This window comes from Furipterus horrens, unplaced genomic scaffold (genome assembly GCF_987537825.1).
Source record: "Furipterus horrens unplaced genomic scaffold, mFurHor1.1.pri manual_scaffold_11, whole genome shotgun sequence".
In the NCBI taxonomy this organism is placed as follows: Eukaryota; Metazoa; Chordata; class Mammalia; order Chiroptera; family Furipteridae; genus Furipterus; species Furipterus horrens.
Genome location: NW_028327181.1, coordinates 87965512 through 87978373, shown reverse-complemented (window position 1 = coordinate 87978373; position 12862 = coordinate 87965512). Strand labels below are relative to the sequence as shown.

Sequence of the window (12862 nt, the reverse complement as noted above, 5' to 3'; positions counted from 1 at the left end):
ACAAATAATATTAGAGCTTTATAGTCCAGGTACTTACCATGTACTGACAATGCCTCATTTAGTCCTCATACCACTGAAAGGTAGGACTAATATTATAAAGAGATCCTGAGATGGAATAAAGAATATACTTGTAATTCTACCCCAGCCATTGTTCTCCAAAGACCATGTTTTTAACGTTATGCTCTCTTCCCAGGCATTAATTTTAAAGATTCCCACCCCCCAACCCCCATCTGGCACATGGGCTAAAGATATTAGGGTCAAGACATATTGTGATACATAAATCTCCATTTATAAAAAGACTATATAGTGCTAAGAGCTGGGTAATAATGCATTTGAACATATTACATATGACATTAATTTATAATTGTTACCGCAGACCTTGTAAATTCTTTTGCTATTTAAAAAGTGCTTCTAGCCCTGGCTGGTGTGGCTCAGTGGACTGAGTGCCTGCCTGCAAACTAAAAGGTCACCGGTTTGAATCCCAGTAAGGGCACATGCCTGGGTTGTGGGCCAGGTCCGCAAATGGGGGTGTGTGAGAGGCAACCTATTGATATTTCTCTCGCACACTGATGTTTCTCTCCCTCTCTTTCTCCCTCCCTTCCCCCTCTCTAAAAATAAATAAAATCTTTAAAAAAAAAGTGCTTCTAACAATATTGTATTACCATCAAAGTTGCTAAGAGACTAGATATTATTGCAACCACTGAAAAGAAATAATTATGTGACATGATAGAGTACTAGTTAACATTACAAGAGCAGTATTATAATATGTAAATGTATGAAATCAACGTATTCTACACCTTAATTTTACACAATGCTATATGTCAAATATATTTCAATAAAAATAAAAATAAAAGTGCTTCTATATAAGCTCTGGTTGCTGAGGCTCAGTGGATTGAGCGTCGGCCTGCAAGCCAAGTGTCACTGGTTCGATTCCCAGTCAGGGCACATGACTAGGTTACACGTCAGGTCCCCAGTTGGGGGCACAAGTGAGAGGCAACCACACAGTGATGTTTCTCTCCCTCTTTTTCCTTTCCCCCCTCTCTAAAGAAATAAAATAAACAAACAAACAAATTAATTAATTAATTATTTTAAAAAAGCGCTTCTATATATATGACTTCATTTAATCATTACAATGGTCTTGGGTGGCTGGAAAGAGGGAATTTTTAGTGAGGATACAGCTGGAGGAGATAAGTGAGTTTCAGGGGCTATGAATGGGAGACCCAGGGACTGAATGCAGGTCTCATGACATGGGAACACTTGAAATCCACACTCAAACTCCTGGCTTGTGCCAGGCGCTGCATGCTGCAGATGCAAAGAAAATTTTTTGCAGTAATGTTATACATGTGAGTTCATTTTAAGTAGAATAAATCTTACTTATCTAAATTGCCTCACTTTACTAAGATGCTACTGCATAATGCCACTTTATATGTAAGCTATGGAGTAATAGTATTTAAGACTTACTTAAAAAGGTGTGGCTAGAAACGCAAATGAGTTTAACCGGTCTATAATTTGCTTAGTCTACATGCAAACTAAGGGATGACAACTGCAAATAACTTCAAACAAATTGCTATGATGCCTGAAGTGGCTTTAAAACTTCATTAAACCTTCCAGTTTTATATTAATGATGCTTCAACTCCTAACTCCATTCTTCCCCTCTTAGTTCTCCCAAGATGCAGGTAGGTTTTCTAACAAGCCCTGACTATTGCCAACAGAGTTCCAAACCATAGCAGTCATTTAATATTTTGGTCAAACCACTGCTGCTTCTAAAGTGAACCATCTATGACTTTTGTCTCATTTAGGAAACCTAACACAACCAAACACTAAGTCTAATGCACAGCACAATAATTCAAGCTACTGAACATGCTGCTTTTACTTAATAACTTTACCTGTTTCTGAATGATTTCACTTTGATTAGAAGCTTGGAGGGTGTGTTCCCGCTTAATCTCTATCTGTTGCTGTTTCTTCTTTTGCTGCTGATCCCTGAGTTGCTGAACCCTTTGCAACTGCTCTTGCACACTGGCTGCCTGCACTGTAACCACATTCTGAATCTGGTGAGTGTGCACAGGACTGCTTTGCGGAATTTGAATAGGTAACTGGAGTTTGATTTGCTGGGGCACACCACCTTGCTGAGCCTGTATCTGAGCCACAACCTGCGACTGGATCTGAGAGAGAACCTGGACTTGCTGCAGCTGAGGCACAGCAATGACTTGGGGCTGCGGCTGCTGTACTTGTAGCTGCGGACAGGATGGGGATGAAACAGTAACTTGACTTAACGTCTGTCCCGATGAAAGAGTTTGAGGTGAAGACTGTACCTGGGGTTGTGACTGTGGCTGGCCCTGGGAAGGTATCTGAAGAGATGTATGTGGCTGAATTGGAATCGGTTGTGAGCTTGTAGTCTGAACCTGGGATTGCTGACCAGGAGACACCTGGGATGGAGTTGACGGACGTATTCGAGCCTGTGGTGGACTCTGGACGCCAGCAGGAGACTGTCCTTGGACATTACTTTGAGGCTGACACTGTACTGCAACTTGGGGTGTGGAGGACTGTGCTTGGGTGGGTTGTGCTTCAGAAGGGACATGGGATGCAACAGTTGTTTGGGTCTGAGCTTCAGGCTGAGTCTGAACTTCAGGCTGAGCTGGGGACTGGGGCTGAGCTGGGGGCTGGGGCTGGGGCTGAGCTGAAGGCTGAGCAGTCTGTGGCTGGGCTTCCGGAGGACTCACACTTGATGACTGAGCTGGTGGCAGGGTTTTGGCTTGTTGCACCTGTGTTGGGGGTGATAATTTACTCTGTCTTTGTTCACCTGTGCCTGTGAAAAAGAAAAACCAGATAATTCTATTACCCTAGAACATAAGACCAAGGTCAAAAAAGAATTTGAGGGGGATTTTCTAAAGGTGAAAATTCTGTATTTCAGTATAGAAGATTGATGCCTTAGAAAGGCTCCACTTAGACAAACTTGGGTTAGGAGTCTTTGAAATTGGGGAGCGTGAGCCCTGTTTTATGGCCATGCTCCACACATTCTGCTGACTCTCCAGAAAGCTGGTTTCCAAAGTAAAGCACAGTCTCTGGAAACCACGCAGGTCTTCTGGCCCAGGTGTGTGCTCGCCTTCATTTTTCTCTGACGGTGAGGTGGCATTTAGTGACTGCGGCTTGCAGGAGGCAAACAGTGTGGTTCCGGACCTGCAGCTCTCACTTGCAGGTTATAAGCTACACCTACATACTCCCCCCCCCCCCCCCCCCCCCCGGTTAACACCGTGGTTCAGTCCCTATAAGGCTTCCAAGGAATGTGGGCACAGTTACCACGATATCCACCCCTTCACCTCCCTTTCCATATATTTTATGAGGGGTGAAGGTGAAAGAGTCCGTAAGAATAAGAGATCTTGTTGAGATCTTGTGAGGCTGATCAGCCAACTATAAGCTTATTGGCTGGAGGTATATCGTCCCAAAGATAAGCACCAATCTCTTACGCCCTCTGTTAGCCCAGCTACTTGCGTTAATAACACGCAGTGCTTCCAGCAAACCCAAGTTCTACCTGCTGCTGTGGTGGAAACGGTGGTAGTGGTGGTGGTGCTGGCTGCTGCGGCTGTTGTTGCCAACGGGGTGAAGAGGAATCGCTGAACGGTACCGTTTGGCATGGCAGCTTGCATCAGCTGCTGTCCTGGACCTGGAAGTATTGTCACCCCTTGAGGTATCAACTGCAACTGTCCAGTAGTTTGACCTTGTCCTTGAATTACCACTGTCAAACCTTGATTGCCACCCTACGGAAAAAATACACAACATGAAACAGTATTCAAAGCATCAATCTGTAAGTATGTCATTAAAAATATATATTTTTTATGTATTTCTTTTTAGAGAGAAAAGAAAGGAGGAAGAAAGAGAGGGAGGAAAACACTGATGTGCGAGAGAAACGTCGACTGGTTGCCTCTCACACACACTCAACTGGGGACCTGGCCCACAACCCAGGCATGTGCCCTGACTGGGAATCAAACCAGCGACCCCTCAGTCTGCAGGCTGCTGCTCGATCCACTGAGCCACACCAGCCAGGGCTGTAAGTATGCCATTTTTACATTAAAAGATCCTATAATATAATGAAAATTCATCTTTGAATGTCTATGGAATGGCACTAGAAGGAATTCAAAGAAGCTAAAATTAGAATACTTATTTAAAAAGATAGATGCTGTTTATTAGAGAAACCATGAACTAACAACTCAGAGTTCCAGTCCAAGTTCTCCATACAGACACGCAGGAATCTGTCTGTAAGTAATAGCACTCCTCCAGGTCTATATCTTCCAAATTATAAAATAGAATTCTCCCTACTCCCCTGTATCCATGGTTTTGCTTTCTGCAATTTCAGTTACCCATGGCAAAGTGCTGTACAGATATATTAAATGGAAAATTGCAGAAATAAATGATTCATAAGTTTTAAATTGTGTGCCACTATGAATACTGTGATGAAATCTCGCACTGACTGCTTCGAGCCACCTGGAACGTGAATCATCCCTTTGTCCAGCTTACCTTATCTTCGCTGTATATGCTCCCTACTACTCATTAGTCAGTTCGGTGACCCTCTTGGTTATCAGGTCCACTGTCTCACTACTGCAGTGCTTGTGGTGTTCAAGTGGCCTTTATTTTACTGAATAATGGTCCCAAAGCACAAGGGTAGTGATGCTGGTCACTCAGATCTGCCAAGATGAGCTACAAAGTGCTTCCTTTGCGCGAAAGCATGTGTGTGTAGAGGAAAAAACACAGTGTGTGTGTGTGTGTGTGTGTGTTTCGGTACCATCCATGGTTTCAGGCACCCATGGGGGTCTTGGAGTGTATCCCCTACAAATAAGGGGGGACTACTGTAAGGGCACTGAAGTGAATGACTAACATCAACACAAACTTCAGATTTTTCAGCCATCTTATATTCATATTATTTTACAATTTCAAAGCATCTTTACACATACTGCCTGCCTCATGTGATTTTTCTCACAATGAACTTGTGACTCTGTGGAGCAGGGCGAGAAAATATTACTATGACCTTATTAGCAATCAAGAAACTCAAGTTGGAAAGCTCATGTCCCTTGCCCAAAAATTAGAGACCAGGTTAAAGGTGAGATAAATGAGGAACCCAGGATTGCTAGGTTTTCAATATTTACCAAATTATCTAGGCTCAGGCTTTCATACATGGAAAGCAAATACCAAGTCAGGAGGGTCATTAATGTCCAAGGAGTTATCAACATGGTAACGCTACACTCCTTCGGAGTGCTACTCCTTAGGTATAGATCTTTAAAGGTTCACAACTTCAGGAGCACCATCCACAAAAAACATGCGAATGGTGCCTCCTCTAGGCAGGCAATGCAGTTGCCCTGGGTCTGTACACAATAGTCACTTCTGCCTGTTTCTGAATTTTACACAAATGGAATCACAATGTACATTTGCTTGTATGAATACACCAGAATTTATTTATCTAACTGATTATACACAGACCTCTGTGTTGTTCCTGGTTTTGACTCATGAACAATGCTGCCATGAATATTCGTTATCCAGGTGCTCACATGAATAGGAACTTCTCTAGGGAATACACCTGGAAGCAGAACCACTGGGACCTGGACACACACATCTTCAGCTTTGCTAGGTAATATCTAGTTTTCTAAATAGCTAACCCAATTTATACTACTACCAGTTGTGCATGAAGGATTCATTCTGTGTTATGTCTTTAACTCTTTATTCTGTCCCACATTTTAATTAATACCAATCTCTTATGTATATGGTTTTAAAAAGCATTTCCCTCATTACCAAATAGAGTTCAGCATTTAAGTGTCCTCTTTTCTCATCAAGTTTTCCGTCTGAATTTATGTTAATTCTTCATGTATTCTGGGTAATAGTCCTTGGTTGGTTGTAGTTATACTTCCTCATTCTTTTCACTCTCTTTTATAATATAGTTGAATTTTCTAAATTTTCCTTTATGAGCACTGTTTTCTATGTGTTTAATAAAGCCTTTTCTACCCTAAAGTTATAAAGACTGAGTGAGGTAATGTCCAAATTCATGGTTTCCCATGTATATTCAATTGCCCCAGCACCGTCTACTGAAAATGTTCTTTCCTCAATGACCTGCAACGCCAACTATCATAATTCAAGTGTCCACATATGCATGGGTCACTTTCGGTACTTTCTATATTATTCTGGTGGTCTATCTATCCTTGTGTCTATACCCTGCTCTATTAATTTGTGAAGCATTGTAGTAATTTTTGATATCAGGCTATTACATAGGGCAAATCCTCCAGTTTTTCAAAAGTGCTATAGCTATTCTTGATCATCTGTACTTCCATATACATTTTAAAAATCAGCTCATGAAGTTTCTTGGGAACTGCATTCAATCTATTGGTTACTATTAGAATAACTGATAACAATATTTAGTCTTGCAAGGAAGCAGCTTAATGTACTCAAATTTTATTTTTCCCACAGAAACAGGTCGACCAATAAAAGTTTGGTGGGTAAAAGCGTTGTCCATCTCACTGCTACAGCTCATGGGCTCAGGACTACACACAGGTGAGGTTTATCATATCCTGCCTTGAAGAAGTATTTTTGCTTAACCTTAGAAAGCAACCACTTCTTACTTATAAGAAGTACTTTTTTAGTTTCTGAAAGTAAGTACAGGCTTTGAAAATTACAACAAGAATAAATAAGACCATCCCTAAAGTTAACATTACAGCGCGTTACTCACGTGGCCCTGTGTTAGCTGCGTGAGCTGAGCCATGGTAAGCTTCACCTGTCCCTGCTGGGGGCGAGGGGACTGTGCGGTTGAAGACTGCAGATTTGCCGTGGCTGTTCCTGACGTTAATCCTTTCTGCCCAGGTGCTGTGGGAACGGCATTAGGGGCAGAGATCGCAGTGGAAACGGGCTGCCCCCGGATGATCTGCGTCACCACTTGCTGAGGAGCACCTGGGCAAACAGCAAAGCGTTACAAATACTTACAGCCTCTGAGCACTTTGAGTTCAAATATTTCGACACGTCAAACGAATGTATTCTTTTCAATTTTTAAAAAAGACTTATGGGACGCCACCAGCTCAAGGACACATTCAGACACATACACATTCCCAAAGGATCCACCGTGTCATCAGTGAGCCTGTTTTCAGTCACATCACTGACAACCATCTCCAGTTCCCGCTATCTGTAGTGCAGTGAAAAAGCAATTAATATCCTTCCTGTATGTCCATAGCCAAAATGACAATAGGAAAGACAGAGAAAAATATGTAAAATATGCCATTTATAAGGTTGCCTTTACTTAGGAATAAACATTAAAATAATTATTTAGTGTAAAATTCATTCATATGAATTTTAAATAAAACACAGAATCTGAAATGTTCTGGGTCCATTATTATAAATAGGCTTTTCCTACAGCTATTTGTCAGATAGTTTGGGAGCAGCGTGACAGGAAGGATCACTATATCCTTGTTTTATTGCGCTTCACTTTGATGCGCTTCACAGACATTGCCTTTTTTACAAACTAAAGGAAGACCTGCCACCAACAAAGAGATTGTAACTTGCTTTATTGCAACAACTTGGAACCAAACTGGCAATTATCTCTGAGATCTGCCTGCAAAGTGCTCAAAGAATGCTTCCACAGTTATTGTTCAATCAAAACCACTGACGAATGAAGTCCTAGTCTTCTAAAAACTTCAGTTCTCATTTAACTTGCTTAAAGTAGAAGAAAAGGAGGTAGGATTCCCACCCACCCAGCCCCGTGGTATGGTTGCTAAGAATAATTATTTGGGAGCTAATTTTACATTTACTAAGTCCTAATCTTTATTAATTAGTGAATAAAATCACATTTTCCAAGTTTTACAGTCACTTCCTTTACTCTTGGGAATGCATATTTCTTTTAATGACTGGTGTTCAGTAATAAGCCACATGTACACACAGAGCCTATTTTGACATTAGAATACCTTCCTTTTTTCCTTCATAAATAACTCCATGATGAAATCCTTGCTTATAAATTTCTATGGGCTTCTAATTATTTCCTTAGAATAAACACCCCACAGTTAAGAAGTTCATAATAGGAACATAACACTAACTTGAATTTTAGAAAGCTTTTATCAATTCATACTCCTACTACAACTAAGTGCCCATTTCAGTGAACAATACTATCACTAAAGCAAAATATTCCAGCAATCAGAAAGAGTATGACTGCAGTACTTGAATTTCTTCAATTACTGCGGAGGTTCAGCATATAAAACTGTCAAGCCGTTATAATTCATGTGATTCTCCTGTAGTTGCTTACAGATGAAAGATATACAAGTAAGTCGCAAGAATGTATTTTCCCTACTTTGCTGTCTGACTTTCATGTGTAAACCTATAAAAGCTTTTCCATGCGGAAGTTTTCTGTTTTACTCATTGCACTTCAAGTTTCCTTGCAGTCTGTAGTCAGATATGCCTTCCCGATTCAGTCATGGTAGATAGTTGGCTCTTTCCCCCCCAAAACGGATTATTCCAGTATCGTTTACTCATAAATCCAGTCCCTCCTTCTGATTCAAAAATGACACCGTCATACAGCAAACTCTCACACATAATGCCTCCTCGGGTGTCCATCGCTCTCCTCTCCTTTGGTATCATGCTTCTAATTCTGGAGGCTTACAATACATTTTAACAAGTGGCAGTGCAAGTTTTCCACCATTACTCTCTCTTCTAAACTTTCCTTAGTTACTCTCATCCATTCTTCAAGGCCAATTAAAAAAAAAAAAATACACCAAAAAACAGTACAGTATGTGTAGTCAAGCGCTTTAATTTGAGAACTTCTGAACCTCAACAGTATGTCCTTGTACTGCAGGTCAAGGGACACTGCATGAAAAGTTACTTTACTTGATCACTTGGTACTGATATGGTGTCATAACAAACACAGATAGATAAAAGGTTGGTACCAATTGATCATGCAATGGTCATTCAGATAATAATCCCCTATATGTACATGGTATTTTAAGATTATCATCAAAATGCAACTACAAAAATTTAGAATTTTTAATTAAGCCCTGGGAGCCTGTGGATTCCACTTCGGGAAAGGCTAGCGGAGGGCAGGAAGTGGGCTACGTTGATGTGCACACACTCTGGCACACACTCCGACACACACGCGCCCCCACGGCACCTCTGACCACCACTGCTTCAGCTCTCTCTCCCCTTCACGGTACCCTAGCAGCCCCACTCATAAGTGAAGCTACAGATTCACATGTGCAAGTCAAACACACATTCGCAGCTACACAAGGTTTTAGGGAAAAAGGCTCTTTGCACTTTGCAATCACCAGTTTTTTCCTGTTTTCTAAGCACATTATCATTTATCACCTATAATTTTTGTTCCACCTTTACATTATTTTATCTTTCCTTTTAGTCACCTACCTGACATCTATTTTTAAACAGGGATGGATATTTTTTTATCAATTGTCCCTGTAGCATTGACTGGCATAATACATTATACTTTGTTTTCTGTGATAACTCCTGCTTTGGCATAAAAACAAACAAGAAAACAGCTTAAAACTATGCTGTTTCTTATTAGAATTATGCTAAATCTATAAAATGAGCAGGAAAAATTTAATCTCCTCCCCCCATGCTCTAGAACTATTTTTTATATGAAGGAATTGTTTCCTAAACACTTTAAAGAATTTTACCAATAAAATCATGAAATCTGGAATTATTTTTTGTAGGTAATAATATGGCAAAACTTCCCAAATTTCTTTCCTTGACATGAGTCACTGAGATTTGAAATTTATAAGAATAATACATAATTATGCCTAATTATTCAAATTGATTTCATTCCTGAATATACAAATAGTGAGAATTTTCAAAGTCTTACAAGGATACCTGTAAACAGGTATCTAAAATTCTGTTTAGATTTTTTAAAAGTTCACTCTATTTTTAAAACACTTTCTCATTCCTAATTCTGTAAACTAGTATTTTATTATCTTTTCTAAAGATCAGGCTTGCAAAAAAAGGCTTATTTTAATAACATTTGACTTTTTTATTTTCTAATTATATTTGTATTTTAATTTTACTTCCTCCTTCCTCTTTCAAGATTTAGGTATTTTTCTAACTTTTGATTAAGATTTAAGAATAAGGGGGTTTTTGGTCTGTTTCACCAATGCACTTCAACTACCTTGTAGGTGGCTCAAGGATTCGTTAAAGAATGAATTTGCCTCTGAGTTCAGCTTGGGCAGCACAGCTTAGCTGCTATTTGGTAATCTGTCTGAAATTACACAATTGATGTATCTCTAATGTAAAAGTTACATATGAGAACATGTTATTTTTTTAAAATAAGTTATTTATTTGTTTATTTATTTATTTTTAGAGAGAGGGAAAAGGAGAAAGAGAGGGAGAGAAACATCACTATGTGGTTGCCTCCCACTCACGCCCCCAACCAGGGACCCGGCCCACAACCCAGACATGTGCCCTGACTGGGAATCGAACCAGCGACACTTGGCTCGCAGGCTGACGCTCAATTCACTGAGCCATAGCAGACAGGGTGAGAACATATTATTTTTAAATTCCAAGCAATTAAAGGTTATTACTATAATGCATTAAAATTTAAAGCTTTACTACAAAGAATGTGGCCTAACAACATTCTACTTTTAAGGTTTGACCCATGACACACTATGACTATTTATTTTCACACAAATCATCCACAAATATTTAAAACCAATGTGTATTCCTGAAAGTACAAAAGCTGATACACAGTCTATTTCTGGTGTACTATGCTTCTATTAATCCCTCCTTGATTTCAAATGATTTTTGATTTAAACACTTCGGTGATAATCTTATTTAGTTTGTAAAGATCCAAGATTGCATTTTCCTTGTAACCTTTATCTTTAAGTCAATCTAAAATGTTCCTCTTTGGCCTATTTAGTGATTTTTAAAAACAGTGAATTCTACTCTGTCCGATATTAGCAGGGTTATTTTTATCCTATTCACTACTCCCCTCTTTCCTTTTTTAGGCCTTTATTTCAAGTATCTTTGCCCATCTTTTTATTTTTAACCTTCTGTGGAAACTTGATTTTAGTCATGTTTCTCAAAAATGTATAGTTAGATTTTTTTTCCACTCAATCTTTACCTTCTTTGAACTTTTATATTAAGCGAGCTTTAGCCTGTTTACATTAATAAAGGGTTGGCACTGCCTTTGTAATCCTGTTTTATGCGTTCTGTTTAAATGCTTCTTAGCTGTTTTCCTGATTTTCTCTTCATCTTTTGATAGACTGTTTCCTTTCCTCATTTTCTACTCCAATTATTTCAATGTGTATATACTCTATTTATTAGAGGTTTAAAAAATATTTTTAATAAGCATACTTAAGTGTATTTTGCAATGCCAGAAATGAAATAATACCTATGAATGCGTACTACAATGGATTAGAAATTTGGTATGCTTTGAAGTCTTAATTAAAATAGGTATTTTCTAGTATGTAGAGTGCAAAGTGCAGAGTAGTACAGATTTCTTGGACCGGCTGTTTATATGTAAAGTGATAATACTGGGTGGATGAGTACCTGGCTGCACCATCACAGGGGTTCGAATGATTGCCTTTCCTAGTGTTGGCTGTTGGAGTGGTGTTCTAATCACCGTCATACCAGGACGGATCTGAGGTCCTGTGATTACCTATAAATGACACAAAAGACCATGAATTAAAATGTTTTTAAAAGACTAAAGCATGATGGACTTAGACACAGATCTTTAAATACTTTATGTTGATAAACAAGTCTACAGAAATGACCAAGACTCTTGGATATTACATTTTAAATTATATTAACCATCAGAATAAAGGGAATTTTGAGAGGAGAAAATTTAATTCAAATGAGATCTTATAAAATTCTTTGTCACTGATACCAAGAACAGCTTAGACTACAAGGAAGAAACAAGATGCAGTGAAGCTTCACAGCCACCATAGCTGCTCACAGAAACACGCTGCGTTCTCTCTTTCCTGAGGTCCAATCTCTATCTGTAACCCGAGGAATATAAGAGTAAGATCACAGACCAAGTGTTCTTTCGTAGTTTTAAAGAAGAGAACTACAAAGCGCGTTATTTTCAGTTTTATAGTTAGAATCAGAGCATTTTCAAGTCTGCAAAACTTTAACCCTTTCCCATGTTACTGTGCCAAAGAAATGAGGCGTTAACAGCCGCGCGTCGGCTGACCGTGAACAACTACAGTGCCGTGGGCTGGGTTTCTCGTTCCCCTTCTCAGCCGCACAGCAGGTTTCCTTGGGGGGGTCCCGTGCTGTCCAGTACTTTCCGTGAAGGAATTTTCTTTGTAAAACCCTAAAAAGTAATTCTTATGATTCAAAAACTATACTAATGTGCTATTAAGAACATATTAAAAATAAACAATTCATGTATCATTTTTACTTAGAAATATAACAGGCTTAAAAAAAAATCAGTACTTTGTCACAGATTAAGTTAAAAAGGAAAAGAAAAATTAGAAGCTGGATTAACTAGGGAAAAAGGTCACTCTAAAAACCTAACGTGGGTAACACTTCAGAGCAAAATGAGCCTGTAAAGAATTCGTACCTGTGACGTGCTTGTGCTTCCTCCGGAGCCTGCCGTGTTGGGCCTAATTGTGACAGTGGCTGTCCTGGGCTGGAATGAAGTAAAGGTTTGCTGACTTGTACCTGTACTCGATGGAATGATACCCAGGACTTTTTGTTGAACTTGAACAACGCCTAAAAAAAAGATAAAGTAGTAATTAAAAATTGCCCTTTTAACAGCAAGCACTAGGTGTTGTTCGGTTTCTGGGGAGAAACTAGGTGCGGCAGGGGTTTACAGTGGGCTACACAGAATGCGGTATCTGAGGACTGAAATCAGTGAAAAGGAAATGAAAAATGATGGCAACGGTATGATCTGGCAAATGTGAAT

At 39.4% G+C, this 12862-nt stretch overlaps 1 protein-coding gene across 3 annotated transcripts in view; it reads right to left on the bottom strand.

Moving 5' to 3' along the window:
- The window catches only part of BPTF (bromodomain PHD finger transcription factor), a 115784-nt gene that overhangs the window by 21165 nt on the left and 81757 nt on the right, over window positions 1-12862 (bottom strand). For all 3 annotated transcript variants that reach the window (XM_090257253.1, XM_090257254.1, XM_090257255.1), the window contains 5 exons: window positions 12518-12669; window positions 11503-11611; window positions 6707-6924; window positions 3530-3755; window positions 1887-2806 (listed from right to left, as the gene is read on the bottom strand). In XM_090257253.1, coding sequence (XP_090113379.1) covers window positions 1887-2806; window positions 3530-3755; window positions 6707-6924; window positions 11503-11611; window positions 12518-12669 — 1625 coding nt within the window. The remainder of the gene's footprint in view (window positions 1-1886; window positions 2807-3529; window positions 3756-6706; window positions 6925-11502; window positions 11612-12517; window positions 12670-12862) is intronic.